The sequence below is a fragment of the Oncorhynchus kisutch genome, linkage group LG2 (genome assembly GCF_002021735.2).
Source record: "Oncorhynchus kisutch isolate 150728-3 linkage group LG2, Okis_V2, whole genome shotgun sequence".
Lineage (NCBI taxonomy): Eukaryota > Metazoa > Chordata > Actinopteri > Salmoniformes > Salmonidae > Oncorhynchus > Oncorhynchus kisutch.
The window spans coordinates 45,324,700-45,339,088 of record NC_034175.2 but is presented as its reverse complement, the minus strand read 5'-3'; the positions used below and the strand labels follow the sequence as shown (position 1 = coordinate 45,339,088).

Genomic DNA, 14,389 nt, shown 5'->3' with positions numbered 1-14,389 from the left:
CGAATGAGGATCAAGATGAGATGCCAAATTGTAGTAGGTAAAAACATAGCACATTGAAGACAAAAAAATGCCAAAGGCAAAAAAAGCCCCCTTCATTTATCTCTGGCGCCTGAGTGGTTCTGTGTGCCAGAGACAGGCTCAAAGCCGACCACAGCCACCTGTGAAATGAGAATCTTAGAAGGTAGAGAGTGTCTGGACAGGGTTGAATGCTCCAGTGAGGATAGGCAGTAGAGCGTACCTACAGAGACTGGGAAAGGATTGGCATTACTGAAGGGGGCGTACTGTATTTCCCCCCTCAAATGCTAGCCAACAAAACCAGCCTCAAGTAGTATGGTGTTCTCAGAGGGCCGGCCGGTCAACTCAGTAAACCATGAAGGCCAGCTAAGCTAAGCATACATATCAAGGGAGTTAGCCAGTATTATATTAATATTCTTCAGCTCTTATTATCATCTCTTATTGGCCTTGTTGCAGCATATCAATTGTGAGCTTGCTTCGTTGCCTCTTGATTAACCAGTATTAGTGTTCACCTTGGCAGATGATGATGATGTGCAAAATAATGGAGAACAAACATTTTTGTCTCTTTGTCAGTGTGTCCTTAAAATAAGATTCTTTATTATGAATAATGATCTCGCAGGATGCAGAGTTATTTTCTTTTGTATTATTGCACTTTTAATGGTCATATTTTTCTTATATTTTGTCTTGTACTGTATGTTCATGGATCAGCAAAAGTAATGTAAAAAAACTAATGTTTCAGAAACCTTATTCATCAACATTTCATACAATCAAATGCATTCTATTGTAACAAAAAAAATATGATCACGATAATATCTTGCTTGGAGTTGGAAAACAGTTTCAAGCCAATAAGGTTGATGATATAGTTAACATAAAGACCGTACAAACAAATATGCCTTACAGTTTTTTAATGCAATTAAAATGGTTGCATCTGTGTTTTGTTACTCTTTCATGCAAATAAATATTTGTTAAAAAGATAATAATAGCTTTGCAATTTTTTTAAATGTTATTTAAATGCATAATATATATTTTTTTATATATATTATAATGGATTCTTCAGTTAGGGACAAAAACTGGTTAATGTCAATCTTAGGTAATAATGGATACATCATCATATTATTAAATCATTTCACATAAACAAAATGTCCTACTGTATGCTCTGTTATTTTTTAAACAGAACAAGAACAGGGTAGTGTAGGTAAAAGAAGAAGCAAAGCACTAATACATTGTACTGTAAATTCCCATCAACAATGTCTGGTTTGACAGAGCGCGAGTAATTTAGTACTGAGATACATTTCAACATGAGAAGCAACAAGGACATTAACCCAAAGTGTACAGTACATACTGTTTAGGCTTCCTCTGTGTACTTTTTGTTGGTGAACTGTGCATTGATAAGGGGTTCAAAGCCACGCTTCCTGCGCTGCTGCAAGTAGAGGACCAAGACAAGTAGAAGAACCAGGAGACCCAGGAAAACACCGCCCAGAGTGGACCCCAGCACAAACACAAATCCACTGTCCATAGCTGAGGAAGGGATATAAGAAGAGAGATTTAATGCAAACAAGACCTTTATGAGAGCTTTCTTATTTCATTTTGACCTGATAATAAAATAAGAAAAAGTTGATGACGATTCATTTTATTGCAAAGACGACTGTGAAATCACTAACCATCCAGTTCAATGGCATAAGAATATCCCAGCTGGTCAGACGCAACATAAATCTCTTCATTGGTCACAGGAGGGAAGAATGGCACCATGTTGTAATCTCTGTTGTGACCAATGGGGGCCATCTCATCGGGGAAACTGGAGTTTGGGGGAACAGACTTCCTCATCCACTCATCAAAAATGGCATCAGTGAAAGCATGGAGCACCTTTAAAGAGATAGAGACTTATGTAACTTTAAAACATTTGGTAACACTTTAAATTAAGTTGCCAACACTACATCAAATTGTCCTTTATTACAATGTAACTGCACAGTAATAACTGTAGTAACAGTAAAGTAACCACATAGTTATTGCTATGCATTTACATTGTAATAAGGTTTAGCGGTATCAGGTATTACACAATTGGAACAAGGACGGTGTAATTCCACATCCACTTGCTGAAGGTTATCCCACATGCATAATTATTCATGTTATTCCACATGTTATTGTTCCACGATGTAACTACTGTTTTGCAATTACATATTTGAAAGTCCCCAGTGAATTACAATGTTAATAATTAGCCCAACCAAAATATGACCTTGTCAGATGTAACTACACTGCCATCAAATTCAAGTGTAATTTCAGGGGTTGATACCATCTTGATCTGATGATGTAAATAGACTAGGACATGAGAGGCTGTTACATGCTAACCACAGAGTAATGAAAGGCATTATTACCTACTGGGTTTCCCTTCACATTAAGTAGCTTGGTCCTGGCTGGTTACACGATAATTACAAGTGTATCCCATTCAACTACGTCCTTCTTACATGACTTTTTATTCGGTATAACCTCAGAAGCAGGTAATAACACAGACAAAAGAAATGTATTTAAAATAACCAGCAGTTAATGAGAGGGTGTGCCTTGTTACAATTGTTGTTACTAGGTCCTAGCCGATTTACATAATTACATCAAGACGGTATCTACGCTGGTATTACCTGTGGATTTGACGGTAGTGGCACTGTATAGTATAATAACGAGGTCATATATTGGTTCAAGTTATTAAAATGATCATTCACAGGTGACTTTCAAACGTGTAATGGCAAAACGAGTTACATAGTGGAACAAGAAAATATTTAATAACATCAGAGGGATATCCTTCAGCAAGTGGATGTGCAATTACAAAGTCTGTGTTCTAATTGTGTAATAACTTAAACCCCTATAACTCTAGTATCATGTAATTACATAGTAACTATTATGTTGTTACTACAGCTATTACTGTGTAGTCACAGAGTAATAGGGACAACTTAATATAAGGCGATATCAAACGTTTAAGCATCTTCTGCACAGAAAACGGCTAACTACAAAATAGTTGACTTTATCCCACATGACAGTCAAATACAATACTGCAATACATGGACTCATAAGCAATTGTTCAAACTAGATCATTACTAGAAAGATGGGGTCATTGGCTGCAGAGTGAGACAGAGCACTGGTTCCATTGAGGAAGGAGTGGACCAGGTTGTGCAGGTTGTTCACTGACGAGTCAAGCTCTGCCTCGCCATCTGGCTTGTCATAGCCTTCAAGAGAATTCCTGTATAGAAAACAAATTACAGTTGGAAGTCAGAAACAATGCAATCGACACAGATTACTCAACGTTACTTTATTGGATAATACCTTATGCATAATGTCCCAGGTCAGTGTCAATAGATTAGGTCACCTGAAGCTGAAGGTAGAGTTAGTGTAGAACGGAGCGTTGTCAAAGTCTCTGATGTTTAAACAGCTCCTGACATCATTCATGGTGGGCAGATTCATGTCGGTCCTCCCGCCACCCAGCTGACCTCTCCTAATGCTCCCCTCACTGGTCCCATTACAGAGAGTGACCAGGCGGTTATATTCATCCAGGCTGGGGGGGAGGGGGAATTCAAGCAACATGTACCCAGTAGTATCAAAACCAGCATAAGCCCAGAAAGCATAAACAGCACAGGTATAGTACAGACAGGGCATCGTTTCCCAGACATGGATGAAGCCTAGTCCTTTACTTTCAATGAAATGTCTTAATTGGTTTTGGGCTAGCTTCAATCCGATTGACATAGCGCTGTTTTGGCGGTGTCGAAGGTGGAACTGCTTTAGATCTGTCAAATCCACAAGTGTCTCGTTGCGTTATCGCAGAGACTGCCATTGGATGCAACAAAGCCACACTCGACTATAATCTGACAAATCCCATGCAGTCCGCAGTTTCAAGTTAGACTCATAGACATAAATCCCCCCAGCCAAATGAACATATAAACATGCGTTAGCCTAACCAGTGGTGACTCAACATGTTCAGCTAAAAAATATATAATATATGTATACATTACCGTTCAAAAGTTTGGGGTCACTTAGAAATGTCCTTGTTTTTGAAAGAAAAGCTCATTTTTTGCCCATTAAAATAACTTCAAATTGATCAGAAATACAGTATAGACATTGTTAATGTTGTAAATGACTATTGTAGCTGGAAACTGACAGTTTTTTTATGGAATATCTACATAGGCGTACAGAGGCCCATTCTTAGCAACCATCACTCCTGTGTTTCAACGGCATGTTTTGTTAGCTAATCCAAGTTTATCATTTTAAAAGGCTATTTGATCATCAGAAAATCCTTTTGCAATTATGTTAGCACAGCTGAAAACTGTTGTTCTGATTAAAGAAGAAATAAAACTGTCCTTCTTTAGACTCATTGAGTATCTGGAGCATCAGCATTTGTGGATTCGATTACAGGCTCAAAATGGCCAGAAACAAAGAACTTTCTTCTGAAACTTGTCAGTGTATTCTTGTTCTGAGAAATTAAGGCTATTCCATGCGAGAAATTGCCAAGAAACTGAAGATCTCGTACAACGCTGTGCACTACTCCCTTCACAGAACAGCGCAAACTGGCTCTAACCAGAATAGAAAGAGGAGTGGGAGGCCCCGGTGCACAACTGAGCAAGAGGACAAGTACATTAGAGTGTCTAGTTTGAGAAACTGATGCCTCACAAGTCCTCAACTGGGAGCTTCATTAAATAGTACATGCAAAACACCAGTCTCAATGTCAACAGTGAAGAAGCGACTCCGGGATGCTGGTGCAATTTAGATTTTGGCCACTAGATGGCAGCAGTGTATGTGCAACGTTTTAGACTGATCCAATTAACCTTTGCATTTAGCTCAAAATGTTGTATCCAGTCTGCCCAAATGTGCCTAATTGGTTTATTGATACATTTTCAAGGTCATAACTGTGCACTCTCCTCACAATAACAATAGCAATAATAACAATAGCACGGTATTATCTCACTGTAATAGCTACTGTGCAGTTAGAGTAACTATAATTTAAGCTTTCTGCCCAGATATGTCTATTTCCTGGGAAATGTTCTTGCTGCTTACAACCTCATGCTAATCTCATGCTAATCACAACCTCATGCTAATCACCCCCCCCCCCCTCCCCTCCTAATCACCCCCCCCCCCCCCCCCCCCCTGTGTGTTGAGATAAATGCGTCGTTTCTCTATAACCTGTCAATTCATGTGCCTTGCCACCATGATATATGGGCCTAACGACAATACATTCAACCACACCTTTGTTTTATCACAAAACTGGATAGCAACCTCTGTCCATCATGCATATTGCATGTACAGTAAGAGACAGTTACATGGCCTACAGCATGGTCAAGCAAGTTAATGTTTCCCACATTTTCAGACCACTAAACAACTATTGATTTAGAACCACAGAGAGTTACCAGGGATTGTGAAGAGACACAGGCACAGAGACACATACACATGATAAGACAAACACTCTACACACGTACACATGGATGTTGTATTGTAAATATGTGATAGTGGAGTAGTGGCCTGAGGGAAAAACATAAATGTATTGGGTAAAGTGTTATGAAATGTAATATCATGTAATATTTTAAACTGTATATAACTGCCTTAATGTTGCTGGACCCAACAAAGAGCAGTTTTGCCTTGGCAGCAGCTAACGGGGATCTTTAATAAATACAAATACAAATATCGCAAGTTGCTAAGACTGCCTCCACTATTTCAGCACCATTTCAACTTCAACATCATAAAATCACCTCTGCTTAGTCTGATTGATTTAGTCCAATCAATGTATGCTAAATATGATGTGGCTGTCCATGGTTCTGATTTCTGTGTGTGAGTGTGTGTGTAGAAAAACATGTTGACTAACCCTACTTGTAGAGAAACGCCAATGCCATCCTGCCCTCTTTCATTTTGATGAAAAGGTCTATTACTCTGTCACACAGTACATGTTTTTATTTTTTGTTGTCCTAGGCTACCTGGCTAAAATGCTTGCTCGCTAGCTTAACTTCCATTCATGGGCAACGTTAGCAGTGGTGGAAAAAGTACCCAATTGTCATACTTAAAGTTAAAGTAGTTAAAGTAAAGAAAATGACACAAGTAAAAGTGAGTACTTTAAAGTATTTCTACTTAAGTACCTTAGACCACTGAACGTTAGCTAGTTAGCATTAGCCTTCTACATCCAGCTACATATTGAACTTCCATCCCTTCAGGCCAGGGGTACTTTTAGCTAGCTGGCTAGCTAGCCAATGGAGAACAACACCATGAGATGCAACAATTCAAGTCAATGACGTATGCCCTAAATAGGATTCGATAGGAGTGACGCCAAATCCAAGCTGGCTTCCCTTGACACTTATTTTTGGTGCTTGTATACTTTTTTTATGACGGGAGGCCAGATGCTCGCTGGCTTACCTAGCCTTCAATGCTACGGGCGGCAACAATTCAATTGGACCACATAGCTTCCGATAGATGGCCTATACTTAGAGAAACAAAGGGCCGCTGTTTCGCTCGCTCGGATGCTTTCTCTTGTGTGATTACATTCAGCCTCGTGTGATTTGAAAGAAAATTATGAAACACAGAGAGACAAAAGACATTTTTACTTTTGGTAGATTTTTTGGGGGGAAGCCTGGCTTCCCTTGTAATCCATGAATACACACCACTGCTTCTTATCTGCACATCGTTCCCTTATGCCATACTTGTTACATCTCAATTGCTATATTGCTTACAGTGCATTCAGAAAGTATTCTGACCCTTTCCCTTATTCCACATTTTGTTACATTACTGACTTATTCTAAAATGTATTCAATAAAACAATTTCCTCGTCAATCTACACACAATACTCCATAATTACAAAGTGAAAACAGGTTTCGAAATTTTATCAAATTCTTTACAAATTTAAAAATTAAAATACTTCATTTACATAAGTATTCAGACACGAGACTACGAGACTCGAAATCTAGCTCGAGTGCATCCTTGAGATGTTTCTACAACATTGATTGGAGTCTCCCTGTGGAAAATTCAATTGGTTGGGCATGATTTGGAAAGACACATCTGTCTATATAAGGTCTCGCAGTTGTGTATGTCAGAGTAAAAAACAAGCCATGAAATCAAAGGAATTGTCCGTAGAGCTCCGAGACAGGATTGTGTCGAGGCACAAATCTGGGGAAGGGTACCAAAAAAAACTTCCACCATCCCTACGGTGAAGCATGGTGGTGGCAGCATCATGCTGTGGGGATGTTTTTTAGTGGCAGGGACTGGGAGACTAGTCAGGATTGAGGGAAAGATGAACGGAGCAAAGGACAGAGAGATCCTTGATGAAAACCTGCTCCAGAGCGTTCAGGACCTCAGAATGCTGTGAAGGTTCACCTTCCAACAGGACAACGACCCTAAGCATACAGCCACGACAACGCAGGAGTGGCTTCGGGACAAGTGTCTGAATGTCCTTGAGAGGCCCAGTCAGAGCCGGGACTAGAACCCAATCGAACAGCTCCGGAGAGACCTGAAAATTGTTGTGCAGCGACGCTCCCAATCCAACCTGACAGAGCTTGAGAGGATCTGCAGAGAAGAATGGGAGAAACTCCCCAAATACAGGTGTGCCAAACTTGTAGCGTCATACCCAAGAAGTCTCAAGGCTGTAATTGCTGCCAAAGGTGCTTCAACAAAGTACTGAATAAAGGGTCTGAATACTTATGTGAATGTGATATTGAAGTTTTTTATTTGTATACATTTGCAAAAATAAAAATGTTGCTTTGTCATGATGGGGTATTGTGTGTAAATTGAAAAACAATTTAATCAATTTTGGAATAAGTCTGTAATGTAACAAAATGTGGAATAAGTCAAGGGGTCTGAATACTTTTCGAATGCACTGTAGGTCTATCTCATTAGTTTGTTATTCATTATTTTAGGCAATTTTGGAATGATGCATTTCTTTGTTCTGTTTACTTTGTGAATTATAATTAGTTCATGTGCTTTTCTCAATGAGTAGGGGATACTATAATGTTGTTGGGTCTGTAACCATGTTTGCCAGGAAGTAATAGACCCATGTAATTCCAGTTGATATTGCAAGGGATGTTTTGTTTGGTATAGGCCTAATAAAATACTTCAAATGGTAGGCTAACCGTGTATCTCTCGCACGCTCTCTCTCTCTGTGGTGACTTAAAGAAGAGTAAAGTTAACACCTCAACATCTTGCTGACATTATGAATCTACTGAACATAAATGTATTAATGTTTGTGCATGGTTTAAAAGTCAAAACCGACGTCGGCATTAGTTAATTATTGAAGGAGAATGCAGTTTTTATCGAGTTACACAAATCCACAAGGAGTCACTAGAAACCATATTTATCTAAGCAAGTCAGCCATATCAGCCGTAGTTTTTTTTAAATCCAGTAAATGAGGCTGAATGAACTTTTCGCTGCCAGATGAGGCTACGCTGATAGCCAGATGAGGCTACGCTGATAGCCAGATGAGGCTACGCTGATAGCCAGATGAGGCTACGCTGATAGCCAGATGTAGCGGTAATAAAGATTCATTCCATGATGCTGAAAAGAAAGCTCCTCTGTCGGGACAGATTTATGTAAGCTCTAACAGTTTGTGGGCACCGTTTGTCACCGTTATAGTTTAATTCCCCCCCCCCCCCCCCCCCCACCACCACCACCAAGATTTACATGCTAATATTGACACTGAGCGTAACACATCTATAGTTTGATATTTGAGAGTCATTATTTCTAATATCGATAATGGCTGCACTTTCTAGCGCTGGTTTGAACCTCTAACACAGTAGGGATAATAATGAAGTGGTTTGTGACACACAAGAGCAGCCGCTCACCGATATGTCAGCTCATACCACAGTTACACCTCCAACCCTGCCAAAACAATGGTGGTTAACACGGGTTAATGCACGATCTGATTGAATCCAGGCCTTAATCTGTTTCCGGGTAACCTGCCCACAATGTTTTTAACTCGTTTCTGTCCAAAAACGCACCTGTCGCACACCACTCCCCAATTGGAGAACCTGGACTGGTTACTGATGAGGGAGGGGTTGTCTGGGTTGTGCCCCCCCAGGAGAGAGTCTGTGCAGACGTCACACTCAGTCTGCCCTGTGGCAAAGTTCCAGTATGGAACAGCAAAGTTCTCATTGCCAGTCAGTCTCTGCAGAATTGAGGAAAGGTTCACTTTCATTCTCATCCATATTTGAAGCAGTTTTTCACGTCTTTCTCGTCATCATTCAAACCCACTCTTACCTGCAGGTCTCTCTCCAGACTGAGAAGGTGGTATCTGTGCCAGGTGACGAAGGCTGGTCCTTTGTGGGAGAAGTCAATGGCCTTGAAAGGATGACCTGGACCTACAGAGAAACACAAGGTTTTTCATGAGCAACTTCTGAATGTTCTCTTCTGTTATCTATACAATACATGGAGATTGGAGTGTATTATATAAACATATAACTAGTAAATCAGTAACACAGCAAGTCAGTCATTTATAACATTTGTCTTTTATTTATGTTGCAACCAAGAAGGGATTAGCTTGAAGGTTGAATGTCATTTAATGTACACTGAGTGTACAAAACATTAAGAACACCTGCTCTTTCCATGACGTAGACAAGCTATGATCCCTTATTGATGTCGCTTGTTAAATCCACTTCAATCAGTGTAGATGAAGGGGATGAGACAGGTACAAAAAAATGTTTTTTATGACTTGAGACAATTGAGACATGGATTGTGTGTGTGTGCCATTCAGAGTGAATGGGCAAGACAAAATATTTCAATGCCTTTGAACAGGGTATGGTAGTAGGCATCGTTTTATGTCAAGAACTGCAACGCTGCTGTATAATTAAATATATTGAAATTATTATTTAATCTATAAATGTATGAAATTATAAAATAATCAATGGGTGTTTTACCTAGAAGTGTGTCTCTGACAGAATAGTAATGCTGCCATACAAAGAAGTCGTAGATGGAGATGTTGGCAAACTGGGGCTGGGTTCCATTGGGCCCCAGCAGGCCCAGCCAGTGCTGTGTGGCAATGACATAGTCTGGGTGTGTGGTGCTCTTGGCCCGGTCCAACACATCCAGAAACTCCTGAAGCTCAGCTGGAGTCAGAGAGTGGATGTTCTTCCTCACCACCGGGGCTTTACGTACGTCACAGTTTGGTCCTGCCCAGCCAAACTTACACTGGCCACAGTCGAAGCCACCAAAGTTACCTAGACACATGAAGGGGATATAGATAAGGTAAATCAAGTATACGGGAACAGTCAAAAATGTGGACCGTTCCATATACTTATGGGGACAGTTCAATTATCACCATTTCTAATTATCCCAATTCCCACCTAAAGGGCAACTCCGCAACTTTTCAACCTCATATTCATTATCTCTAGCATCAAACGAATGACTACATATGTGAATATGGTGCATTTCAATGTTTTGCATAAAATAAAATACAATGTTAAAGGTTCTACCTAATGACTTCATCAACATTTTAAAAATAGTGACATGGGGAGCAAGAACATGTATTATTGAACCTTCCTTTAAATAAGCATGTCAGTTAATTAGAAATTCTTATTGACTACCCCGGCCAAACCTTGACCCGGACGACGCTGGGCCAATTGTGCACAACCCTATGGGACTCCCAATCACGGCCGGTTGTAATGCAGCCTAGAATTGAACCAGGGTCTGTAGTGACACCTCTAACACTGAGATGCAGTGCCTTAGACCGCTGTGCCACTCGGGAGCCCTACCTCTGGCTAGAAAATGCCCTCCCTCTGGCTAGAAAATGCCCTACCTCTGGCTAGAAAATGCCCTCCCTCTGGCTAGAAAATGCCCTCCCTCTGGCTAGAAAATGCCCTACCTCTGGCTAGAAACTCATTGCATGTTTTGAAAATAGCCGTTTTTCTTACTTTTAATGGTACTATATCAACAGAGAAGCATTTTTTAGGACCTACTCATCTTATCTCTTTAACCACAGATCATAGAAACATTCCGTTTTTATTTGTAGACACTGGTTTGGTGCTAAAGATAATTCATATGTGGATGAAAAGTGGTGCAGTTGCCCAATTTTCAATTGTTGTTTTAGGTTCTAATGTGATCCAAACAAAAACCTATATTATTCAATAGTGAACACTGATTTGCTGAAAACATTTAAAGGCGCAATCAGCAGTTGAAACAATAACAAACCCCTGATTCGATAAAAAACTGAGGGATGGGGCTGGAGAAATGTAACCACTCTCAAATTCATAGACAGAGTTTAACCATGTTTTTAGGCTTTGTAGTGTTTGTTTATATTAACTTTCTTTACAAATATTGGAGTAAAACAAGCTTATATGTTGGTGTCTGATGGGATACAACAAGTTGAACTAAGCTTATGAGGTATTTATAAGTCATTTTCTTCAATAATCAATGGGTACATATCATTAATTTACAATTCCAAAAATGTATGTAGCAACTGCACATTGCCCCTTTAAATGTAACACTTCATTTTAATTTGACTTACCAAAGCACCTGCATGTCCGATTGAAGAATTTGATAGGCCACCTTTCTCGATCATCAACATTTCTCAACCTATATGGTCCGCCCCAGGGTTTGGTACTGACTCTGATGTCGGAGCAGTTTCCTCGTCCAGATAAAGTTCCACACACATTAGCAAGATCAGAGCCGAGAGCAGGGCAGCACTGCTTTGAGACGATCCCCTCCACCGTGCTGCAGACTCGAGGAAACTGAGCCTCCGTAGAATCGGGCCTTGTCACAAAACAAACCAAACCTAGCAACAGCGCCTTGATCATCTTCATCACCTCTTGTCCTCTTCTGGCCACTCACAAACCAGTTTGTACACCAGCACACAGCAATTACGTGCTCAATTATTTTCCCCTAAGGGTATGGAATCACATTTGTAACGCTCCTCAGTTGTATATTCAACATTTGGCTACAGTCATAAATGTAATTTCACGAGGGACAGTCTGTGAGAAAGTACACTGTGACCCAGTAAGTCTCAGGAACGTTAGAAAAGCCTCCCATGTATGTGCCCTCTATAAGTATGGTCAGAAAGGATTAAGATCATGGTCTCGTGGTAATCACCTGACACACAAGGACTATGAGCTGGACATACCAGTGAACCAGTGAAATGCCTTGGGCCAAAATACATGGGGTGTTGGGTAGTCAACAGAATATGATATCTACAGGTCCATATACTGTGAAACACAATATTAGTCCCATGAATATTATTTTTTTATGTTCACACAATTTAACAACAGATATTGAAATCCAATCACTTCAAGTCTGATAACCTACTAACTATAATGGTCTGTGCAGTGGTCTGTGCAGTGCAGTGCAGTGCTAGCTGTGCCACCAGAGATTCTGGGTTTGAGTCCAGGCTCTGTCGCAGCCGGCCGCAACCGGGAGACCCATGGGGCTGCACACAATTGGCCCAGTGTTGTCCGGGTTAGGGGAGGGTTTGGCTGGCAGGGATATCCTTGTCCCATCGTGCACTAGTGACTCATGTGATGGGCTGGGCGCAGTGCACGCTGACACAGTTGCTAGGTGTACAGTGTTTCCTCCAACACATTGGTGCGGCTGGCTTCCGGATTAAGTGGGCATTGTGTCAAGAAGCAGTGCGTCTTGGTTGGGTTGTGTCGGAGGATGCACGGCTCTTGTCGCAGGACGCACGGCTCTCGACCTTCGCCTCTCCCGAGTCTGTATGGGAGTTTCAGCGACAAGACTGTAACTACCAATTGTGGAGAAAAAAGGTCATAAATAATTATAAAACAAACTATAATCCAGTCATCAGTTCTGTTTAGTGTAATTTATAAGGTTGTTTTTGCCAATTTATCGCATGACATATCATTCATATAACCTTAAATCGTTTAAATCATGATAAAACATGGCTCACATAGTTCATGCAAGAAATCTTCATCTGAACACAAAAACTAAAGAGACTTCCGAATCACACAAGTTATGTTTACTACATCTCTGCATCGGGAAAAACAGATTAAAATACCTTGATCAGATTGTGCTAATTTTGGCGTATGGAGGCCATGCGGATTAGGAACATGCAGGCTGAAATGTTATACTTTGACCAATCATTTCCCTTTTCTCTGGTATAATCTAAACTATGTTCAGACGTTTCAGTCTAATGCTGTACTTCTGGTGTATTACTGTACCAAATCTCCTTTCCTTTGACGTATTTCAACACGTCCTCAGGTCATGAGATATTTGTCCTCTGAGATTTTAGTGCAGAGCTTGCTGAAAGGGTCACCCTTGTGACAAGAAAGTTCCCCAACCACAACCAAACTCTTACATTTAGACTGTTAATGTAGGCTACATGTGTAGGGTTGTTTCTATCGACTGGGAGAGTTAAATTACATGTTTGCCTTAAGCAACATCATGAACAAGTAGGCTATATTGTATACTGGAGTACTAAGAATTTGTTTTCTTATACTGCGCTGGGAAAAAGTCATCAAATGATTGTGGAATCTTTCTGAGAACCAAGCATTCTTTGTTCTGTGGGAGGAGCTCCAAAATCATCAATGAAGGTAAATGATGCTTGGTACACCAGTGCAGAAATGTCTGACGTCATATGCTTTGTGCTCGTGTGATTAGCTAGATTTTCCCTTCCACCTCTTACCTATGGCCTGGCATGTGACTGTTGAGTGAAAAGTCACATGAATACCTAAACTCAGCAACAACAAAAAGAAACGTCCTCTCACTGTCAAGTGCGTTTATTTTCAGCAAATTTAACATGTGTAAATATTTGTATGAATATAACAAGATTCAACAACTGAGACATAAACTGAACAAGTTTTACATAAATGGAATAATGTGTCCCTGAACAAAGGGGGGGTCAAAATCAAAAGTAACCATCAGTATCTGGTGTGGCCACCAGCTGCATTAAGTACTGCAGTGCATCTCCTCCTCATGGACTGCATCAGATTTGCCAGTTCTTGATGGGAGATGTTACCGCACTCTTCCACCAAGGCACCTAAAAGTTCCAGGACATTTCTGGGGGGAATGGCCCTTGCCCTCACCCTCCGATCCAACAGGTCCCAGACGTGCTCCATGGCTTCGCTGGCCATGGCAGAACACTGACATTCCTGTCTTGCAGGAAGTCACGCACAGAATGAGCTGTATGGCTGGTGGCATTGTCATGCTGAAGGGTCATGTCAGGATGAGCCTGCAGGAAGGGTACCACATGAGGGAGGACGATGTCTTCCATGTAACGCAGAGTGTTGAGATTGCCTGCAATGAAAACAAGCTCAGTCTGATAATGCTGTGACACACCGCCCCAGACCATAATGAACCCTCCACCTCCAAATCGATCCTGCTCCAGAGTGCAGGCCTCGGTGTAACGCTCATTCCTTCGACAATAAACGCGAATCTGACAATCACCCCTGGTGAGACAAAACCGTGACTCGTCAGTGAAGAGCAC

At 40.8% G+C, this 14,389-nt stretch overlaps 1 protein-coding gene across 1 annotated transcript; it reads right to left on the bottom strand.

The window, feature by feature from the left end:
• Positions 1-63: 63 nt before the first annotated feature.
• Positions 64-11,970, bottom strand: LOC109904283 (L-dopachrome tautomerase-like). The gene is made up of 8 exons (XM_031795932.1): positions 11,462-11,970; positions 9,876-10,175; positions 9,220-9,320; positions 8,961-9,127; positions 3,368-3,553; positions 3,100-3,241; positions 1,677-1,878; positions 64-1,533 (listed from the first exon to the last, which is right to left on the bottom strand). The coding sequence occupies exons 1-8, from the start codon at positions 11,754-11,756 to the stop codon at positions 1,361-1,363; spliced, it is 1,566 nt and encodes a 521-aa protein (XP_031651792.1). The 5' UTR covers positions 11,757-11,970; the 3' UTR covers positions 64-1,360.
• Positions 11,971-14,389: the final 2,419 nt, after the last annotated feature.

Bases quoted from the DNA above. Each gene is read 5' to 3' on its own strand.
- LOC109904283 (XM_031795932.1), bottom strand. From the start codon at position 11,756: ATGAAGATGATCAAGGCGCTGTTGCTAGGTTTGGTTTGTTTTGTGACA. The intron at 10,176-11,461 runs GTAAGTCAAATT...TCATGTGTCTAG, and splicing joins TCGGACATGCAGGTGCTTTG to GTAACTTTGGTGGCTTCGAC. The intron at 1,534-1,676 runs GTTAGTGATTTC...TCCCTTCCTCAG, and splicing joins TTATGCCATTGAACTGGATG to CTATGGACAGTGGATTTGTG.